The 23,055-nt window shown below is 42.8% G+C and overlaps 1 protein-coding gene across 1 annotated transcript; it reads left to right on the forward strand.

Moving 5' to 3' along the window:
- Positions 1-6,262: 6,262 nt before the first annotated feature.
- onecut3a (one cut homeobox 3a) lies at positions 6,263-22,254 on the forward strand. Its single transcript, XM_053322263.1, has 2 exons — positions 6,263-7,301; positions 21,962-22,254. Exons 1-2 carry the CDS (start codon positions 6,263-6,265, stop codon positions 22,252-22,254), a joined length of 1,332 nt encoding a protein of 443 aa, XP_053178238.1.
- The last annotated feature ends 801 nt before the right edge of the window (positions 22,255-23,055 follow it).

A 23,055-nucleotide genomic window follows, 5' to 3' on the forward strand; every position in this document is an offset into this window, starting at 1 on the left:
AAGAATATGTGTGTGTGCATCTGTTCATTCATACCTACTGTATCAGTGAAAACACACTCTCTCATTCAAGTGACAGGTGTGCCAAAATTAAAATATGTGTCCACACTTTTGACTACAATCTACATAATATCTGCATATTCTTTTATAAAACACACCTTTACTGTATGTACAATAGATGTGAATCTATATTGCTGTTTAGAACAACTAAATCAAATACAACACAAAAGAATTGGAGGCAAAATATAAATCTGGGACGCATTTACGATAGGAATGACACACACATATATGTGCCCACACACACACACACACACACACACACACACACACACACACACACACACACACACACACACACACACATACAGAGTAGTATAATTACAGTCACATAACATATGACAGTGACACATATGAAAACACACCAAACTGATCACCCACCCATCCACCCACCCACAGAGAGAGAGACACACACACACACACATACACACACACACACACACACACACACACACACACACACACACACACGGTATCATTTAAAACACAAACATTTTCTCTTGTGGGAGATTATAATAATTATTATTATTTTAGTTTCATTTTTCTTCTCACTTGGAAAATATAAATTTCACTGGAAATTTGAAAATAACTTTTTTGTCCTATTTGTCCATAGTTCAATTTATTATTATTATTATTATTATTATTATTTGTTGTTGTTGTTGTTGTTGTTTAACAAAACAAATTACATCTCAGCAGCAGAACACCATATTTAGTCTGCTTGAATAACTTCATAATTAGATTTTTTTTTAAAAATAAAACAACTAGTGCTTATATTATAATTGTTTAACTATAGGGAGCTGAAACTAAAATGAAAACAAATAAAGTTAGAATATATTACTTTATTAAACAGTGCAGTGTAGACTGATTCTCACATCTTATTTGTGTTGTTTATAATCTCAGCTGTCAACACAACAAACATCCGACAGTCTCATCAGCACTTTGAGGCCTCTCCAGCCGCAGCTGGAGCTGTCCGAAAGAAACTGAAAAAGCGACTTTATCCGTCCAACATTTCGTAATCCAGCCAAATCAGATCGATATCCTATTGAATGTGTTTGTGATTAGTAGCTGTATTGATCGCTGTGACATCATGTGAACACACCTGAGTGATGGTTATTTCGCTAACAGCTTGTCAGAATCTAAAGAAATCTGCAGGGGCTTCAATAACCTGTATGACAATAAAAATTTAGGCTATATTTTTGAAATTGTTATTGTTCCCTTTTGATAAATTCGTCGGCGCTGAACAGTATCTGACATACTTTTTGACACATCAAATAATACTAATACTATTACTCACCCCTCCCCCTCCCCGGCCCCCCATAGTTTTAAATCCTACCTTATTCTTCAAAAAACAAACGTCATGTTTTGCCTGCTTCCTTACTTTTATATATTTATATAATTTAATAAATAAATTATTTATATTAAAAATATATATGTAGCTAAACATCAAACTGTATTGATTATTTATTACAGTGTTGTGGAGGGCAGCTCGGGCCTCCTTTGGCACCTGTTGTCCTAAATATTTTTTGGAGGCCTGCTGTGTTTTAAAGCGTGTTTTTACATGAGTCCACGTTCATTTTGAGAGAAACCATGGAGCAGAGAGAAAAGATGTGAGCCCAATTCTTTCTGCCAATCGATCAGACTGCGGATAGATCGATATGGCACCAGGGCTATTGATCACCACGGTCCTCTATTGCTGGGCGCTTTCAAATGCAAATGTACCTAAATAATAATCTATGGCAACACACTAATTCCTTAACAAACTGCAGGCAAACGCTTTACAAACACAGTGATTCAATCGTGAAAGTGATTCTCTCTCTTTTTTTTTCTTTCTTTCAATATTTAGGGCCTTTAAATTTGGCTGCAGAGCTCTGACTGTGAAACTAACTGTTTTAAGTGTCGTTTAAAGATTTAACAGGACAAACATGTAACATTCAAAACGCAGGGTGACATTGATTATTTGGCCTGCACCCTGTTGGAAGTTTGCAGAAAATGTTTGAAGGCAAAGCGATAAGTTAAAATGTAAAAACAATATTAAAGCCCCCCAAAAAACAGAGGCTGTTTAACTGCACAGCGCATATGCACGTGACTCTTGACGAACACATTTAATTTCATTTGCTATGTGAAATGATATATTTCCACTATTTATCCACACAAACACACGCGCGCGGTTACTTAAAGTGGAGCCATAGGCAAACAAAGTACATGTGGAGTGTGCGTGTGTTTGTGTGTGTGTGTGTGTGTGTGTGTGTGTGTGATCAGGATGAGTCCCGCGCTGACTTGCTCAGAGAGGCCTGATCAATGCGACATTACTAAACACTGCTACTTAACTTTTGCCAATAGCCAAGATTCAAGTAAATATACTTTAGAATACATTAAGCGTGATGCATCAGCCGCAGAGTCATTCAAGAAGTCATGAAAAGATTAGTCTGTCTCAATCGAGTGATTCCTGAGAAAATAGACGAGCTTACGGGAAGAGTTGGCCCACTAGAAACACCACTCATTACACACACTCAGGCTGGAAATTAAATAAAGTATAAACAGAAAGCTTGGAGGGGAGCAGAAAGATCATTTTGAGCGCCTGTTGCATTAAAATATGTCCCTGTGTAAAATATGGAAGGATAAACATGAGTTATTAGCTTGTAATTCTGTGGGCAGTATTATCAATAATAATAAGAATATTTTTGGTATTTTAATACAATATAATTTTAGGAAAATATATATTAAATGTAACGTGTTTCTTCAGCACTCAGCCAAATGAAAAGCTCTGCTCAAACTTTTCAGCGGAGTGCTTTACGATCACTTGCTGTAATGAAACAGGTCAAACACATAACAGGATGGACCCAACTAAAGCGTTTTAGCAGAATGCATTTTTTTTTTTTGGTCACTATCGATCCTTCAGAAATGCATTGAGCGAGGCTCCGGGTTCAGCATTGATTAGGTGATCAGCAAACGACAGCAGCGCTGATAATAAACAAAATGCTTTAGGCCTCATAAAAGACTTGACAGAGACTTCAGAACAAATTGTACTAAATTATAAAAGTCTTGTATACTTCTAGAAAAAAGGAAATATAACTTTTGCGAGGTAGAAGGATTTTTATATTATAAACAAATATGGGAACACACACACACGCTAAGCCGACTTCTGCACAATCACTGCAGTGTGTGTGACTGACTATGACTGTGTGTGTGTGTGTGTGTGTGTGTGTGTGTGTGTGTGTGTGTGTGTGTGTGTGTGTGTGTGTAAAGTCGATGCCAACGTGGTGCTGAGGCCACCGCCTCGCCCGCTGTTATTAATAAGAAATAAATCACCGGGTCTCTGCGGCATCGCCCCAGTCACACCGCAGATATCGACACAGTTAATATTTCATATTGTATTTGCCATAGGATATGCTTATTTAGGCTAAGTATTCGAAAACAGTACATTAAAATACAAATTAAAACTGAGCTCTAGGCGGATACATAGATTTTTTAGAGAGGGGAAAAATAGCTTGGTTTACTTCGCATTCAAATTTTATTTTGGCTTTGTTATATGAACTAGGCTATTTGTCCAAGCTGCATAAAACTGAATAAAACAACATTGATTGAAAACGGGGAAAGTACACTGATCAGGCAACAACCCCTGCTTGTTGACCCTGTTGTTTATTATCTGCGTAAAGTTGACACGACTTGTTATGATGCAAATATAAAACTAAATTAAAGAAAACAGAAAGAAATACTGAGAGGTTTGAAGTTTACCAGCTCTTGGTGAAAAGTATAAAACTTCCCTGCGCGTTGTTTTGGGTTGTAAACCCTGGTGAATTAGGAGCAAGGAGCCAGCAATGAAAGTTAACATCCATCACCACCGCGACCAATAAGCTGCTCTGGCCGGCTGGCTGAGCACAGATGACGGATTCGCTGCTGTGCGGGCTTCGGTAATTCATTTTCGATAGCAGTGGTTGCTGGGATCAATACAGGGACATTAACCCAAGCGGACACTGCTGTTCTCCCGATGGCACAAGCCAAAAGCCACCATCCCCCGTTGGCAATCAGCAAAGACACAGTTTTTAGGGTCATTATTTGGGGGAGAGGAGCTGCGTGCCAAGGCCACTGATATCACAATTCATCAGCGAAGTTATGGATGGACTTGGCCTAACTGTTTGGTAAACAATGGTCAAGGGAATTATTTTATGCAATTTGCAAATGATTAGTGATGCACTTCCTACATTGTTGGACAAAATAGTTTTGGCCTCATTTTACATAACAGTGTAAATGCCAAGACTTTCTACTTGGCAACAGCGTCCACATAGAGGCCTGCAGAGGGCTTAGCCACACACACGCACACACACACACACATACACACACACACACACACGCACGCACAAGCACATGCACACGCACACATACACACACACACACACACACACACACACACACACACACACACACACACACACACACACACACACACACACCAATGTGTCCAAACATGTCTAAAACATGTCACAGAGGTGTTGATGTCTCGGCACATCTCACATACAGTAATATAACACTGAAGCCCTGCGATGCTATATTTCTGTGACAGTTCACATATTGCAATATAACACAAATTAAATACAATATAAGCACAAACGTTCAGTCTCTTAACGGCACCGTCTCTATCAGTCAACCAGCTCAATATTGGAATATTGCACCAGATTGTACAAGTGTTCGTGATATTGTTGGATAGTGTCTGTCATAAATGAAACTGTATTGTTATTGTATTTACTTGGTGTTTATAGATGGAAAACTATTTTGACAACTTTAGAGAAGCTTTATACTCTGCTCGGTTTACACCCAAAACGCCCTTTACAAAATCCAATTCCTCAATGTGTTATCGTATCCATATTGCGGGGCTCCTGCAATAGGCACCAGCCTATCGATGCATCTCCTGATCCATACACACTTTGACACTGATGGATTGCTGACCTGGATTGACGTCAGCGAGCAACGGCGGTAAGTTTCATATACAAGTTTTATAAGGCATGAAACATTATGTGAGAGTTGTATGAAAGCGCGCGCGAGAGAGAGAGAAAGAGAGGGAGAGAGAGAGAGAGAGAGAAAGAGTTTGATTTTCGTGGCCTTAATCCAGGGAGCAAAAATGCGAAAGGGGTCAAAGCCCGGAGGTTATATGATGAAATGCAACTCGACAGATTTATTCAGTAACATTTTGCTGAAAGGGAGAAAAAAAAACTCTTGTAGGAAAAAGTTAGTGAAAGCGTTGCGGTGAAACATTGGACAGTTTACCTCCCAGATTTAAAAAAGAGAAGTTTAATTAAATTGTTTAGAATTGAACGGTGTCAAATGTCATTCACCCAAATTGAAGCATGTATCTCGTGTAGCTACAAATGCAATTATTCTTTCAGCATCAATAATGAATGCATCTTTCTATTTATGAATAAAGACTGAAAACAAAACAAACAAACAAAGGACGGATGTTTTAAGCCTCCTCTTCAAGATAAACGGTGGTTTTCTCAGCATACTGTGTCCTGATGTGACACATTAATATTTAACCTTCAGGGGAGGCATCACATGTGTTGGCGCCGTGTCAAACGGTTTTTATCAGAGAAAACAAGGAGCGAGTCCTCCTTATCCACCTCAGTGTAAACGTTGCACACACTGCTCAGGATTGCAGCAGCTCTCATGATAGGCCGTCTGTGTTTTTATCTTAACAGAATGTCTAATGCAATCTTTTTCAGGAATTTGAGGTTCAGTTTGCAACATGAAGTACAACCCCATGACATGGGGGGCCAGTGACGTCAGATTGGCCCCAGACAGAGTACGCGAGTGCGAGGATATACGCCACGGGGGCGCGCACATGCGCACAGGCTCGATCTCATCTTGACATGAGCGCGGGCGCGTCAATATACACACAGAAAGCAGGGCAGCGCTTTGGGTATAGTAGAAGGTGCTCTACAGAGGAAGAAATCCAGGCAGGCGCAGACACCTTCACACATTGAGCAGAGGTTTGCGGCACAATTGTGTGGTGGCCGGGACCCGATCTCTTAAAACCATGCTGGATTGACTACAGAGAGGCAACTACAATCAATGGCTTGGCTTTGAAATCGTTCAAAATTTATTGGAAAGGAGTGCGAGATAGAGGGACAGTGAGAGAGGGAGAGAGAGGGGGAGAGAAGCGAGGGAGAGAGCGAGAGAGTGGCGAGAGGGGTGGAAATAAAGATCCTTTTCAACGATGGAGCTTACAATGGAAAACATTGGAAATCTGCACGGTGTATCTCACTCCCATCAAACGAGCGACTTAATGAACTCCCCGCACGCGCGCCAGTCGTCGGCGTCGCATCGGAACTTGGTGTCGCACGGACGGTCAGCCATGGTGTCCAGCATGGCCTCGATACTGGAGGGAGCAGGGGACTACCGCACAGACCACGCTTTGTCTGGCCCCTTGCATCCGGCAATGACCATGTCGTGCGACTCCGGGATGAGCCTGAGCAGCACCTACACAACGCTGACGCCGCTGCAGCACCTGCCCCCCATATCCACCGTTTCGGAGAAATTTCACCATCCACACCCACATGCTCACCATCATCCGGCTCACCAGCGACTTGCGGCCGGGAATGTCAGCGGCAGCTTCACCCTGATGAGGGATGACCGAAGCCTCGCCTCCATGAGTAACCTCTACGGCCACTACCCCAAAGATATGTCCGGCATGGGGCAGTCTCTGTCCCCCCTATCCAACGGTCTTGGGTCTTTGCACAGCTCCCAGCAGACTCTCAGCGCCTACGGTCCTGGAGCTCACCTCTCCAACGACAAGATGCTCTCCTCGGGGGGCTTCGATTCCCACGCGGCCATGCTGTCCCGGGGCGAGGAGCACCTGGCCCGGGGTCTTGGGGGTCACGGGGCCGGGCTCATGACATCCTTGAACGGCATACACCATCACAGCCATCCGCACTCTCAGGCAAACGGGTCCATGCTATCAGACCGGGACAGGCAGACAGTGGTGGGAGGCGGGCAGGGAAATGGGTCAGGACAGGTGGAGGAGATAAACACCAAGGAGGTGGCACAGCGAATAACGGCAGAGCTAAAGCGCTACAGCATCCCACAGGCCATCTTTGCTCAGAGGATCTTGTGCCGGTCCCAGGGAACTCTCTCTGACCTGCTGAGGAATCCTAAACCGTGGAGTAAACTCAAGTCTGGCCGGGAGACGTTCAGGAGGATGTGGAAGTGGCTCCAGGAGCCCGAGTTCCAGCGGATGTCGGCGCTCAGGCTTGCAGGTGAGTGAGGAGACAGCTCCCAACCTGAGTGATGTGGAGGGATCAATTAGAAGTCAATGTGGCGAGACTGTCAATAGCTGCTCAAACAGACATTACTAGAAGTTATTAGTCGATTGTATCGAGTAAAACTTCATCATGACAGTTGGGGTGTTAAATGTTGAGGGAAATCTATATTTTGATTGATGCCACGATCCATGATAGTGTAAACAGACGCTGTGTAACACTGGGGGTGTTTTAAACAAAAGAGAGGAGGCACCCCTCAAAAGTAGACCTGGTGCAAACTCGGCCTGACAGGTGTGTTTGTTTTTACACAGCCATGTAGCGGTTTTACGCACGGGCAGAAAACACAGATACACACGTCCCTCTCCCTCCCTCTCTCTTTAACACACACACAAACAAACACAAAAGAGAAACAGACCAAACAAAGGAAATCAAAGCAGGATGTGAGCAAAATTGATTACATCTCGCAGTTATTACACTCAGCTTTTACTTTGGACTCATGAATCAAACAAACTTTATGCGGCACTTTGGCACTTCCCTTGTCAAATAAGCGCGTCGTTGCAAACAAGGATCGTCTGAGGCCTGGCCAAAGAGTCGGGGGGAGCATGACCTCCTATGGATCAATATTTCAGGTCCAGGCGTCCCCTTTCAGAGTAGCGCGCTGATAAATTATCGATTTGAATCTGAAAGACAGAGACACAAGCAGATGCGTCTTTTCTCTGGCCTGTGTTGTCTCCTGCACTCTGGGTATCTCCAAACTTGGTTTAGGGCCTGTTTCTACCTTTCTGAGACTAAGAGATGGTGTTTATTGTGGCTTTGTGATATTATGGATTCAAAACAGAAAGGACCGGACATCCTTTCTGTTCAGTAGGAGACAAATTGTTTGATACTAACCCCTTCTTTCTCCATTTTGTCTTTCTACATGGTTCATCTCTTTCATCCATCGTTTTTATTTGTATTTTACGCACAAACTGTGATTTGATCCTACATGCCTGCCCCCTGTAAACCCTTTCACACTTAAAACCTGATTAACAGAACGTAAATGAAAACGAGGGACGTCACAGTAGGGGGTTAAAACAGAGATGTGAGTGAACGGTCCCTTCTCATTGATGTGTGTGTAAAGGCCCTGTTTAGACTTGAGCTCCCAAACGTCAATCAGCTCTTCTGTGTCGTATTTCAGCGAACAGTTCAATTAAGCAGATATAGTGGCATATTTTAGTTCCGGTCAATGCCCTATTGAAAAGCACTTAATGGCATGTAAATTGTTCCTTTGCGCATTTAGTGGGGTTCTGGTAAATAAAGATTTAAACACTCCACAATTGTCTCTTTAAGTGCCACTGCTGTTAAAGCTAATTGGGCTGTGGGGTTTTATATCTTCCACACCCCGCATCAGGATAAAACCCACCGATTCAATTGACATGTTGGAGTGGTACAGTCCTGTGCACACCTCCTGCATATTTTAATGTGGGCAGGCCCAGGACAGCTCCGAGCAGGCAAGGTGTGTGAATATGTATTCTCTATAGAGATGTGGACTTGAATTAAATCTGATCTTTCTGATTCTGTGGCGACAGATGTTATAACTCTCTTATTTTTTAAATAAATATTTTTCTTTCACGAAACAGCTGGTTTAATGCACAATGTGCGCTTTAAGTCTGCGGTTTCTGTGCTTTGTGAGCGACCTGGTGTCACAAAAGGTCTTTTGGGGGGTGGGGGGCGGTCTAGTTGGTCTAAATGACAAATGACTTGTATGTAAATGCACGGAGCAACATTTTACTTATTGCATTTAAAATCACCATTATCCTCGGTGCGCATGTGGGTTGGTAGTGGGGGGTGTAAAGGGCTGTGGGGGCGTGGAGGGGGATGCTGAAAGTGAGGCTGGGCCATACTCGCTCGGCCACATCAATCAATAAATTCAAATTACTATTCCAAATTCATCACAGTCACACAAATCAATGCAGCTGCCCTGCTTAGCTAATGTGAAAATGCCACTGTCTGCACACACACACACACACACACACACACACACACACACACACACACACACACACACACACACACACACACACACACACACACACACACACAATCCACTCTTGAAGCGAAAAACAGAGCAGAGATAGGCCAGTTTATGGGGGAATGTCCTTCACGCTTAATATCTCCTAATGCGACGAGGGCAAAGACCCACAGGCTCTCCTACCTATTGTGTTCCTCATATGCAAACCAACAACACCCAGCCCGCATAAAAAAGCATTTACTTTTCCAGTGTTTTTGTAGCTATATATTTCCATTCACCTTAAAACACATGTATCAGTAGACTTTTTGCAGAAATGAATAGGCTGCTTCAGCCTATGAGTCCTTCTTCACGAGTAAGAAAGACTCGGGTGAAGTGAGGTTTGGAAAGCATTTAAAGATCGCATTAACGATGAAAACAATTCGTCTTTGCATCTGTGTTGAATTCCACACTCCATCTCAATGTATTTGGTCGGGTCAATACAGCCCTGATCGATAAGGATAGCCAGTGCATCTATCAATTATCCCGCCTCAGCACTCTCTCCCATTGGTCTCTCCCCCGGAGCATGAAGGGGGAGGCGGGAGCCGGAAAAGGGGAGAAAGAGGACAGCTGTTATAAAAATAAAAAAAGCTGTTGCACACCTCACCTATACAGCGTTATGTATAGTCAACGCTCATTCTCAATGTGCCCTTTGGGGTTTTTGTTATACAGTCATCCGGGTCTTGGCAGAGAAATGCTGGACGACACTGAAAAACATTCAGTTATTGTTGCAAAAAATATCCCTACACCCTCATTCTTTCTTGTGGCAGTGATGAGGTGCCATGGCATGCCAAAGTCCCTCTTTTCCACACGCGCACACACACAAAAAGCGCAGTTGGTTCATTAGCATTTGAATGGCCGGGGCACGTGCCAGGGTGTGCAGGTCAAGACCCACAGGACACGGATGAAAAACATTGTGGAGAATGAGGGTGGGAGGCCTCCTTTCATGTTTCAATGGACTACACGCAGTTTACACAGGCCTAATCCTGAAGCAATATCATCCCCCAACCCCCAACCTCCAGTCCCCTTTCCCCTCTGCGCCTGCACCACTGCAGGACCCATCCTCATTTTTTTTTTTTGTAAATATATTTTTATTGAACTGACCAGCTGCCTATGCTCTTAATTGTGTTTTCAGACAGTTTTCAGTTTAAGCCTCTTAAATCTTCTTTGGTTGCAATAAATTGATCAAATCTGATATTTCAGAAGAAAGTAGGTATATATTATTGCTTTGTGTGTGTGTGTGTGTGTGTGTGTGTGTGTGTGTGTGTGTGTGTGTGTGTGTGTGTGTGTGTGTATATGTGTGAAGAAGGTCACAGACTGCTTATATCGTTTTATGGCATTCACAATGAGGCAGCACATGCTTTCACCCTGCAGGTCAGTGTTCTTATTTCAGGCGCTGTCCAGAGTGCTGAACTGTCCGTCTGTCCTCACAGGGCTGCCGGTCTCCTCTGTGTGTTGAGGACAGTTCAAGGTGGTGAACTGGAGTTTCACCAATACATAGTTAATAGCATTCTTGTAGGCCCTAAACACCATTATTTCATCCAACAGCTTCCACCCATCGATCAATATTACAATCTACAATCGCGTCAATCACACTCTCTCCTACTTTCCAGTCCAACACGAAGCAAACTGGGGGTTTCCATTTAAATCACATCTCCAGCTTTTTCTTTTTTTTTTAAGTGGGGGGAGCTGACGAATACAAACATGGATTTATTTTGGGATGTTCAACAAAAATATCTAAAAGCAATAAAAATAGTCAGGAGTAGCGCTCCTTTTTGGTCATGTAAGCCAGGATAATGGGTTTAATTGGATAGGGCATTACGTTGTGACTGATGCGGGATCATTTAAATCAGGACTTTTTTTTCTCATGAAGAGATGGCTTGATGTTACCTTGCGAAATGATCGATTGGTACTTTAATAATTGATGTGTGAGGGGAAGATAGGGGAGTAAACAGTGCAGCTGCGGTTTCAGAGCCTCGTTCCTCGTTAAGCACAGCAACGTGTGCTGTAGCTAAGTACTGAGACACGCATGTACAAGCATCGCGTTTGAAATCCTCTGGTGGGAGAGCAACAGTCATTTTCTCGAGGTTATACCTCCAGGCTATTTTGCTTAAATCCCGGGTTCAGCTCAGCACATACCATCTGAAATGACATCTCACTCCTTGCATCATTAGCTGTAACCCGTCACGAAGAGACTGGATGTGTGTGCAATTAATGCAACTTTAAATTAGCATAAATCTTCATTTTGAGGCCTGATATGAATATGCAAAATTGGATGCATCATGGAGGATATATGGGAATGAGGTCTTTTGAGAAAAACATCACGCGCCCTAAACATTGGTTTTGTTTATCTTGGCTGTCTGCAACCAGAAGCCAAAGCTCTCCGTGTGTATCTTCTTCTTTTTGTCTTATTCTTATTTAAGGCTGGATGGCTGCATAAGACGGGGTAATATCATAGCAGCATCTACAGCCTGCATACGTGTCCCCTCCCCGTTTCTTCTCTCCTGTGTGTATGTGATCGGGATGTAGAGTGCGTCTGCGCCACATTGTTAAGGCCGATCTGGCGAGCCCTGAATCTGTATCGATTTCCATTCCCCGACCTCTCCTTTCCATCTCTGGAGCTGCGCCATGCAGCCATGCAACCCCCTCCATCTCCACCGTGCAACCCCATTTCTCCCATTAACAGCTCACCCTTCATAACACACAACAGAATGACTAATAAACGCATGCTCTCACGCCGCCGTGTTGCACACATCGCTGCCCAAACAGATGCTGACTTTCTAAAAACGGAGAGGTTTTAGTGGTCTTCCTTTAATTCTGTCGTAGAGGGGGGTTAACAGCGTGAGACAACTTAAAGTTCACAATCGTTTAACCTCTTTCTCGCTCATTATACATCCCACCCACACTGTTCCGTCCTGTACACACGGCTCTGACTGCGTCGACCTTATTATTCAAGAATAATGTAATTTTAATAGAAGTCAGATTCGTCTGCAGAGCGGCGGCTGAAGCAGGAAGCAGGAGCATGCTCTGTCTCCCACATCTTCACCCATTCCTCTTTTAAGTACACACGCACACACCGGTCCCATTCACACGGGGAGTGGGTGGGGGGGGGTGGGGGGGGGCGAGGGGCGTGCTTTGCAATTATAAATGCAGTAGAGGTCTGGACTCTGTACAGTCTCGAATACCGTCTCTTCTATTTTAGATGATCAATTCCTACGCTACTCCGTCGCCCCCTCGCAAAACCGGATCGATAGGAGAGAATGACCTTTAAATCAAATTGCTGGCATAGTCGACTGAATGCACGCGGCTAGCATCAAAGGGTTAATGCCCCCCCACTCACCCCCCCCCCCCTCCCCCCACCCAAGTACAAAGGGCCCCAAAACTTAAGATAATCATAATTAAATCCAATTGTTCCGTCTTTGTGCTGTGGAGTCAAATGGCTCCACGGAAAGGTTTAAAATGTAGGATGAACAGTGTGTGTGTGTGTGTGTGTGTGTGTGTGTGTGTGTGTGTGTGTGTGTGGCTTTTGACCTGCCACAATCTGCATCGGTTTACATAACACTCAAAGCAGACGACGGTTCCAAAGAGCAGCCTGTTGTGCAATTAAAAGATGTTGACCAGAGCGCATCAGCAGGTTCGTTGTGTCAACGGAGCTGCAGCCGTCTGTTATGTAACCGGGAGCCGGGATGCCCCCCCAAAAAACCTAGGTCTGCCCTCACACACCCGGTCCGCCTCCTGTAATGAATTACAATCACCTTTTCAGTCATCATTTGACAATTAAGAAAAGTCAAAACAGACAGTTAAGCGGTGGACTTTACTTCACCTATTTCCCTCTGATTCATTATTTTATTCACGCTGGATGTCAACACTCAGATAACTGTGTGACCTTCGTACATAAAATGAAGCAGATGTTCCTGTTCGCACACATTGAGGGGATAAGTAATGGACTACTTTTTGGGGTGTGTGGGTGATTAAAGCCACCTCTGGATGTGAATCTGTGTGCAGGAGCAGCAGCAGCAGCGCGCACTGACTGCTTATCTGACGCATTGAAAGGCCATCGGTTATTAAAGGCCCGATAATGGCTTGTTTAATACGCAGGCTGAGAACACAAGGCAAGGACACTGTCCACGCAATTACAGAGAAGAGAATCCAATTGAAGGTTGTTTCTAAAAAAGCAAGGAACCATTTAATCACGCAGTTGTTGAAATCTTACTCTTAAATCGAGAGAAAGATTCGCACATGTGGAGACAGTTTATTCCACTCATTTCGCATGCAGATCCACTTTAATTTTCACAAAAGAAGTGGTAACATTATGGAGAGAAAAAATTAGAAGGTAAGACGCTATTGCAAATGAAAAATAAACAATGTCTTCCACAGATAAAATGAAATTATTTCTGGCAAATTTGATTCGCTCGTTAAAAGATTTTCTTTTTTCTGTTAAAATTGACATTTTTGCAATTCAGTCTGTGCAATAGCCTCATTTTATCATTGAATGAGTCGTCTACAAATAAAACTCCAAGTTAAATCAGGAATATTTAAATTCTCCTCCTCACAGATAGTGTCTGGACCTCGCCGGGCCTTTTTTTTTTCAAAGGAAAGCCTACAGATGGGCTCTAAAGTCGTTCTGCAGGGTCGATCACAACAAAACCGCAAACACACACACACACACACACACACACACACACACACACACACACACACACACACACACACACACAAGCTTATCGTACCCACAGTTGCAACCCGAAACTCCGGTTGGGCAACCCCACACAGATCAACAAAGGAACAAAACGACTGTGAAATCAATTGATGAATGAATCGATGTCAGCCAGTATAGCCTTTGTATTACATGTTATTAAATATAACGAACAAGCTGCGGGGTCTTTCTAAAATTATTCATATGTTTAATTTGTTGCTTTACTGAGCCGATGTGGGGGGAAAAAAGCTGACTTATTGTTTATTCAGTCATGTAGGTTATTTACTGCAAGATGTATGTGTGTGTGTGTGTGTGTGTGTGTGTGTGTGTGTGTGTGTGTGTGTGTTTTTCTTTTTTTTAAAACCCCAATTTATTTATTTATTTATTATAGAATAGCATATTGCAGTCAAGGGTCTTACACCATCAAACAAATACAAATTATTATTACTATTATTGCTGTTGCTACTGGTGATTATGCTTACATTATTAATTATTGCTTTGGGACTGTCTTGAAATAAATAAACAAATACATAAATAAATAAAAATAAATAAATAAGCCAATCATTTATAGCATCAGAAGAATTGATAAATCAAGCTGGAGAAAATAAAGCTCAATAAAACAAAATAAAAAATGAATCTTAAAACGGACAGATTCTATTTTATTTATTGCAACATGGGTTTTTTCTTCTTTTTTTTTGCATTGAGGAAAACAGATGAGATAAATGTAATTAGGACCTTGCAGTTAAAGGATTGAGTTATAGTATTTCTGTTGACTCTCTCGTCTCATGAAACAAATTCCCGCGTATTTGAAACCTGTCTGTGTGCCTATGTGGAGACTGAACACTGTCATCGTCGTGTCTGCTGTTTCTCCTGTGACAGATCAGAAGTGACAGCTGACATTTAAAGGAAATTAACACATTTCTGGAGAGTGGTGCAACTTTTTCTTAACATATACATCTCCTCATTAGTGGTGTAAATACGAAAATAGAATAGCTCAATTGTGACCCAACTGACCTCTGAATAACTAGTCCCGCAAGACTTTGGTGATCATATGAGAAAAAAAGGAATTTAGGCCGTGAGAGAGCTTGTGATTGATTTCAAAAGTGTGGGAACTCTTTTCAGCAAATGAGAAGCAGGTTAAGAGAAATTTTGGTTTTCAGCTTTGCATGGACCCCAAAACAGACAGCTTTAACATGCTGTGTGTTTTAATGCCCATTAAGACTATTCATCGTTTGAGATCATTTTCAAAAATAATGAAATAGTTTATTTACATTTTGTTTCACGTTTAAGAATAGAGAATGAGAAAAAAATAAAAAATACATACATATTTATAGGCCTATAAGATTTCAGCCACGTTCGCCAAAATTTGGCCATTACAATCCGGATTCATGATTTCTGTCCAAAAGTTTGATATAAACCCGTGAATTACCACACACACACACACACACACACACACACACCTGTTGTCTGTGGCTTCACCGGGTGGGAAATGAGCGTGCAGGCCGGTGTGTCTCACCGAAATCATTACCGCTATCACGCATAACTGGTCAAAGCAATTATGAATGGAATCAATGATAATCGCAGTTAAGAGTATCACTCCAACCATGGACCCATTCATACAAATAAATGGCACATGCAGACAAGGCTGCTATTAAACTAGCTTTAAAAAAATAAAATATTAGTAATAATACGGGTTCAAATCCAGTCGTGTAGTTCCCTCAATCATGCGCTTAAATGGCTGAGTGCCTTTAATTATCTAAAACCTCATCAGGAGCGTGATGATCGCAGGCAGCAGTCGTTGTTGATTATTGAATTTTTTTGGCACTATGCAATTTCTTACGGTTTGCCACTGTGTTGCTAACACATTAGGGTTTGGAAACAGAGCAGTGAGTAAAATTATATTTCTCAGGTGCGCACCTGAAACCAAACCGACACAGACTGATAAAACTGGATGATATAGTTTATTTATATGGTGTGGAGAAAAAAAAGGTATTGGATGCCTTTGTGATAGATGATACAGCAAATGTTGCATGTGAATCTGAGAGGACTTTAAGGTGGGATGTGGGCGAGGGTGTAACTGAGTTCAGGTTGAGTTTTATTGAAGTGGTGGAGAAATGCCTCGCAGCTGAGTCGCGGGAGAAGGCAAACAAGCAAATTGTGTCGCTTTATAAGTATATTAACACCAATTCTCACTCATTACATTAAGGAGTATTGAGCTGAAGTGTTCTGGTCTGGCGAGGAGAGTGAGAGCTTGGCACTGCCCTGCAGCCTTGAATGGAATAAATGCCACAGTACAGACATGCGCGCTGTCATCAATCTTGGGCAACAGCGCGTGCCAAACAGCAGCGACGTTACTTAATAAATGGATTTGAAGGCTAAACATCAAATTGCCCAATCATGCTTCTTACAATATACGGAGAGGAGTGCAACTACAAGCAAACTGGCCTTGCAGTGAGGACAGGGTTGCCTACCAATAATAAACGGATTGTAATGTGTGTGTGTGTGTGTGTGTGTGTGTGTGTGTGTGTGTGTGTGTGTGTGTATGTGTGTGTGTGTGTATGAAGGCGCCGGACCGTAACCGGTAAACATGTTTATTGGTAAATTAATTAAATCAGCAGACGTTGACCCAGTCTGTTTTACAGGGATCACGACCAGAAATGGGGCAACATCAGGATTGAATTTGAAACCCGTGAGGAGAGTTTGGAAGAGCTGGAGTCATTTGTGATGCGTAATCATGGTTTCATAAAACACTAAAGGCACAATATTAAGGCGGTTTGACTTTCTCATTATGAGCAGGAAGGGCAGTGATGATCAATAAGTGATTAATGCTCCAGGTGGACTCTCATCTTCAGGGACGGATACTAAAGGCAGCTGCGAGTACGCACAGTAAACACAGGTGGGATAGGTGAGCTCAAGCGTCACGTAGGACGCCGTAATTTAGTTATTTTCCTCTCTCTCTCTCTCTCTGATTTTGATCATCTTGCTTCCTTCCTACCGTATTTTCGGCGTCTCCACCCCTTCATGAAACTCATCTCTCTAGGCCCACTCCCCCTCCGAGGCATAATTAATTGGACGAACTGAATTTCACACACGAATTATTCACGAATCTATCGATCGATATTGAACACCCAGGGCCCTTCTCTTAACCTCGCTTGGTTTGTCGTGAAGCAAAGAATATTAATGTCATCAGTGGGGGTGGGAGGGTGGATGGTGAGGGGGTCCATAAAGGGCATAAAGGATAAGTTGAAGAATCACTCCTTAAAGAAATTGATAGTTTATGACCAAAGATTGCTTGACTATAAAGGCCCTTCAATTGACATTCATGAGTATTAACTGACCTTCTCCTCTGTTTCATGGGGGGAAAACAATAATATTAGACTAATAACACAGGCTTCCAAATAATAATGTATAAGAGTGGATGAACAGTGAGGTAAACATGGATTTGTTAATCAGTCTCTCCATGTTTGTGAGGAGCCTGAGGGATCCATTTAAAGTAGGTCAGCTCCTGTTCAGCAGCTCCATATTGCGAGTTATAGAAATCACATTTCTCTCTGGCCGTGTAGCAGCGGGGTGTACACCTCAGGAAACACTCAGCACCAAAGATCTCTGCTCCTGTCCGGTCGCTCTTTGTGCATGAGTTTATGTCCGTCTCTCTGCTCGTTGCCTACTGTAGCTCTAAAAGCTGCAATGATTGATTTTTTTTCTTTTCTACGCCGAGCTTGGTTCAGTAATCAGGGCCCCCTTCCTCACCGATCGATCGATATTGATTACTAAATCCAGCGCCTGTAGCAAAGGCAGCGCGCTGTGGCGCCCCGTGCAGCCGGGCCACAGCGAGAGCGACATCTGCCGACCGACGTGGCACAAAGCAGGCTGCAGACGAGGAGGCAGGAGGTGAGAGGAAAAGATGCAGAGAGAGAGAAAGCTGAGATTGTCTGAAAGACATTCAGAACAATTCCTGCTCTGTCTCGCTTTATGTGATTATCCCAAACACAGCATTTATGGTGATTTCTGAGTCATATTTTTAGAGCTTTAAACATAATAAAGTCCTAAAAACGGTCATTAATAAAAGTGCCCTGCCGTGAGCTTCCCAAACTAAGATTTGAACCTACATAGGAACAAATCCATCAATAGATTTTGGAAGAATTATTTTCTAACTAGATGAATCCATGTTGATTTTACACTTACTAAGACTGTTTATGAAAAGTAAGTCTTGAGTTCAAATGTGTTTATGAAGATCATTTCATGCATTTTGCTTTCCAGAGGGGAAAAAAGAAAAATGTTTATTGAATTATAGAATTAAAAAAAAAAAAATTATATAAAGGGGGCAGTGTGTGTGTGTGTGTGTGTGTGTGTGTGTGTGTGTGTGTGTGTGTGTGTTTGAGCGAGAGAGAGGGAGAGAGAGAGGGAGAGAGAGAAAGAGAGAGATGCATACCTGGGTGCAGTCATGTCAGTACAAACTGGCCCTATAGGTGAGGCCTTCAGGTCGACTGGAAGCTGCATAAAATAAATGTAAAATATGTATGGGGTTAAATATAAACATAGTTATAAATCTATATAATAATAATATTGACCGTATTGCTCTGACAAGAACAACAGAGGAAACCTGATCTTAAAGCCTACAGGGTTAAATATAAAACATATGATTTAATCAGTTCCCATAAAATAAGTCACACTTTTAAAATAAATTATATTCTTTAAATATGATTCAGATATCACACATCAGTTACATCATTTAAATGAAAATGTGTCAATCACCTATATATTTGTAAAATTGTATTATTTGCATTATTTCAGCGATGTCTCAGAGACGCCATCGTTTAGCTTTGTCCTGTGTTGAAAGCTGTTCAGTGAAGTCGAGGTCTGGTGATTGTGGAGGGAAAGCTGTGCATGTCAGCACTCTTTTCTGGTCCTCCCTGGACTTCAAACAGGCCTGGTATAGCATAGAGCTTCGCTGTATGTTAAGGCTCACTGTCCTGCTGGGAAACGAATCCTCTTCCACACAAGTACAAGCCAGAGGGGATGGCATGCCTTTACTGGAGAGAGTGGAGTCAGTAGAGCTGATCCAGTGCAAGTACACAAACATGGAATAAACCTGCACATTTCTAAAATCATGAAGGCTCACGTAAGCTGAAATTTTAGTATGGTTTTGCAGATGATAAATTCTCGTTTTGTTAGTGTAGACGTGATTTAGAAGCTCCTTCTTCCCCATCAAGGCTGAACATTTTTTAAACAACATTCGACTCAAGCTGATAGTATTATTTGTTCAGCTGTTTTTTGTCTTCGATGCATGTTTTTCTCTTTTCATATAGATACTTGGATATCTTCGTACTGTTTCCTTATTGTATGTGTTGTTATGGCTCATGTCTTAAAACTAACTACAGTTTGGTGCTGAGGTAGCTTTCCACCAGTCAAGAGAATAATTTGACCGCAAAAGGATTCATTAATCACAGAGCAATGACAATAAAGCATCAACAACAGTAATAATTTAGTCAGAATTGGCTTTATAATATCAGAATAATTCACACAATATATCCTAGGACAATGCTATTAATGTTGTAAAGAAAATGGAGTAAATCTTAAGAGATAATGTGTGTAAGTGTGAGTCAGATGTATCAGATTTGTATTACTTAAAGGTTGGATATCTATCAGTTACAATTGATGAATGCTTAAATAAGAAGTATGAACTTAGCAAACTGAGTTCATTTTTAAAAACGAATTATAAACATTTCTTGGTAGTGGACTACAATGGGGGTTTTCAAAGATGTTGTCATATTGATGAATGACAATAAATAAATCAATTTGCCAATAAATCCACCATAATGAGCCGGTCTGCCAGTGTTTGTCCCTGCAATTATCTGGCTTTGTATGTAGTTATAGGTTAGTGTCACGAGAAGACACGTGTGTTCAGGGTTTTAAAGTTTTTCTGATGTCATCGTATTTCGGAGGAATTTAATTCAACAGATGCAGGATGTTATTGTGACTTCTCATCTCTTTAATAGCCTGTCCTTTATGTCCTTTAACATCTGTCCTGCTGTGACTTAACTCACCACGACGCTCTGAATAATTTCAGCTGAAATCCATACCATTAAATGACATCACCATCATCTTCCTCCTCCTCCCTCTCATCACCATGACTACCCTTACTACAACAATAAATCAAAAAATTATATATGGCGATGATGCTGATATACATATTGTACATACGAGCATGCATTTGGACAAATTTGTATGTGGCATATTAGCATGTGTGCATTTGTATGATATATATACACGCACTATATAGCTGCAGTGTTGATGTGAAATATGAATATGATGGATGGGCCTGTGTGCAGGTTAGACATCTGTAGTAAACAGATTGGACTGCAATGGCTGATCAATGGGCTCTGTTCCACTGTAATTAGACACACAGCGCCACTGCTTGGCTCCAGCCACTTCAGCATAATCACAACCTCCCCCCAAACACACACACACACACACACAAGTAGAACACAAGCTCATGGAGGAACATAAAAAAAATCTGTGCTTAAATGCATCAAGACACACGCACACACACAGCATGAGAGTGAGACATTATTGAAGGCGGGTATGAAAGTATCAGACAATACCAACGGCAGCAGGTGGAGACCCCACAGGGATGGCATCTTTCTCTCTCTTTCTCCCTCCAATTTGCTCTCGTTTTATTGAGACAGTAGGGAGGCTGAGAGGGACACACAGTCCGTTCTGGCAGGATTCGATCCTCAGCCAGCAGGGGAGCATGTGGCTGCAGAGGTGGTGCCTTAACCTTCCACACAACTTCCACGTAACTCCAGCACCATCTCTGGGCGCCGTTTCTGTCTTTTACCCCTGCACCCATCTGCTTCTTTCCATCTGTCTCCAGCAAATACTTTGAGTTACAACACACTTACCCACAATACAACACTCTATTAACTATTAATTTCTGTGTTCGCTACCTACAAACCCACACCGACCCCCTCTGCCCCCCCCCCCTTCCCAAACGTAAAAGAGTACACTTGGTGTGTTTTCTTTTGAAAATTGCTCTGTGTATGAGAAGAGGCTCATAGCAGCCGGTGCAAGCACCTCTCAAGTGTTTTTTTTTTGTTGGGGGGGTGGGGGGGTGGGTTATAAATACCCTCTCAGAGCTCAATAGAGTGGGCTCCAGTGGGCTCTGTTTGAAGTAGCAGACTGTAGACCTGCTGGGGGGGATTCTGACCTCAGTCCCTACAGAGAACCCCCCAATTCCTACAGCAAAGTCGGTCAATATTTCTCTTTCTCCTTCACTCACCACCCCTCCCTTCTCTTCTCGGCTCCTCTCTTTGGTTCTTATACACACACACAAATGCACACACTTTGTCTTACTCCTCCACCTTTTTTCTTCCCGCTCTCTCTCTCCAACTTTTTCTTTCCTTGCATCTGCCCCTCCTCTGTCTCTCATTTCCACACACACATACAATGCTTACTTTTGTGCAACAGTCACTCAGTCCCCCATTGCGACTCAAACTGCATTAATATTGAATCAAACAGCAGTGTCTCCAGCTAGCAGGCAACAGCCAGTCCCACACCCCCCCTTCTCGCTCACCCCATCTTTCTCTCACCGCAGGCTGGCTCCCTGTCTGCACTCTGCAGGATGGAAGGAATATTCCCACTGGGCAGGAGGCATGGATTAGCTTTAAATCAACTTTAATATGGCAATAGAGATAGAGCTGTAGAATCTCTCCTGGTGTATAAACTAGTTTTTATATGTTTAAGTATTGGCTAATGATACATTTAGTTACTTTACTCCCCTCCACCTCCTGTCCTTGTTATTTAGTAATGAAAATAATCACTTTTGTATATTTACCTTGCTTTGTGTTCTCTTTCCCCTCTTTGCCTCCCACTCTCATCCCAATCCCTCCCACCGCTGCCATCCACACCAAGCCTGCAAGCGCAAAGAACAGGAGCAACACAAGGACCGCAACACGGCCCCCAAGAAACAGCGGCTGGTCTTCACTGACTTGCAGCGCCGCACACTCATCGCCATCTTCAAGGAGAACAAGCGTCCATCCAAGGAAATGCAGATCACCATCTCCCAGCAGCTCGGCCTGGAGCTCAGCACCGTCAGCAACTTCTTCATGAACGCGCGCCGCCGCTGTGTGGACCGCTGGCATGATGACCATGGTACCAGTCCCGGGCAGCCGGGCACATCCGCCACCACCTTCTCTAAGGCCTGAGAGGAGGAGAGGGCCTTCAGAGGGCTGGGGACCCAGGTTGGAACAACAGGCATGGGTAACTGGTGGTGAAACCTGTCTATGACAACCCTAGCCTGGACCGTCTGAATGTGTCCTCTGCCCAAAAATCCTTTGTGCCATGCAATCATCTTTTTGTCAGTCAAAATATTTCAAGCTCTCACCTGAAACAAGCATAATCTAAAAAGGTGAATAGTGAAGTCAGGTCCACTCTGCATTACTCACATAAAGGACAATCATTGATTCTGTCTTTTTTGAAAGAAAATCATTTTTATGGCATCTTTGTTCCAGAAAAAGTAAAGAGACACCAAAGATTTGATGTTTTTGTTGGATGGTATCAGACATAACGCTGGCCTCCTTCACCACCCAAGTAGCCACTGACTCTGCTTTTTCTCCCAACTCACCTCTTTGTGTCTGCCTCTTTACTCTCTTTCGCATCCCCTCTACACCGGCACACGGAAGCAACAAGGGGAAAAGAACGGCAATAAATCTGACAGAACAGCACATAGCCTTATTATCCAAGCCCCATTCTGCACACACAAGGCCGTCATAAAGAAAACAACGCAGCCTATGAAAAAAACAACAAGGCTTTCCAATTCTCTGCCTCTACCTCCCCCCTCCTCCCGTAGTCTCCTTCATTCCTTGGCCAAAGGTATTCCCTGATGGCCAGCCATTTCAGAGAGCAGCTCAGCCTGATCATACGGAAAACTAATGAATTGAAAAATGAATCGATGCAGACAGAGAGAGCAGGGCCTTGACCCCTCCTGAAGGTGAAACTCAAGACGC

This window comes from Scomber japonicus, chromosome 7 (genome assembly GCF_027409825.1).
Source record: "Scomber japonicus isolate fScoJap1 chromosome 7, fScoJap1.pri, whole genome shotgun sequence".
In the NCBI taxonomy this organism is placed as follows: Eukaryota; Metazoa; Chordata; class Actinopteri; order Scombriformes; family Scombridae; genus Scomber; species Scomber japonicus.

Coding starts and splice junctions, on each gene's coding strand:
- onecut3a (XM_053322263.1), top strand. CDS start 6,263: ATGGAGCTTACAATGGAAAACATTGGAAATCTGCACGGTGTATCTCAC. Junction 7,302..21,961: donor GTCGGCGCTCAGGCTTGCAG/GTGAGTGAGGAG, acceptor ATCCACACCAAG/CCTGCAAGCGCAAAGAACAG.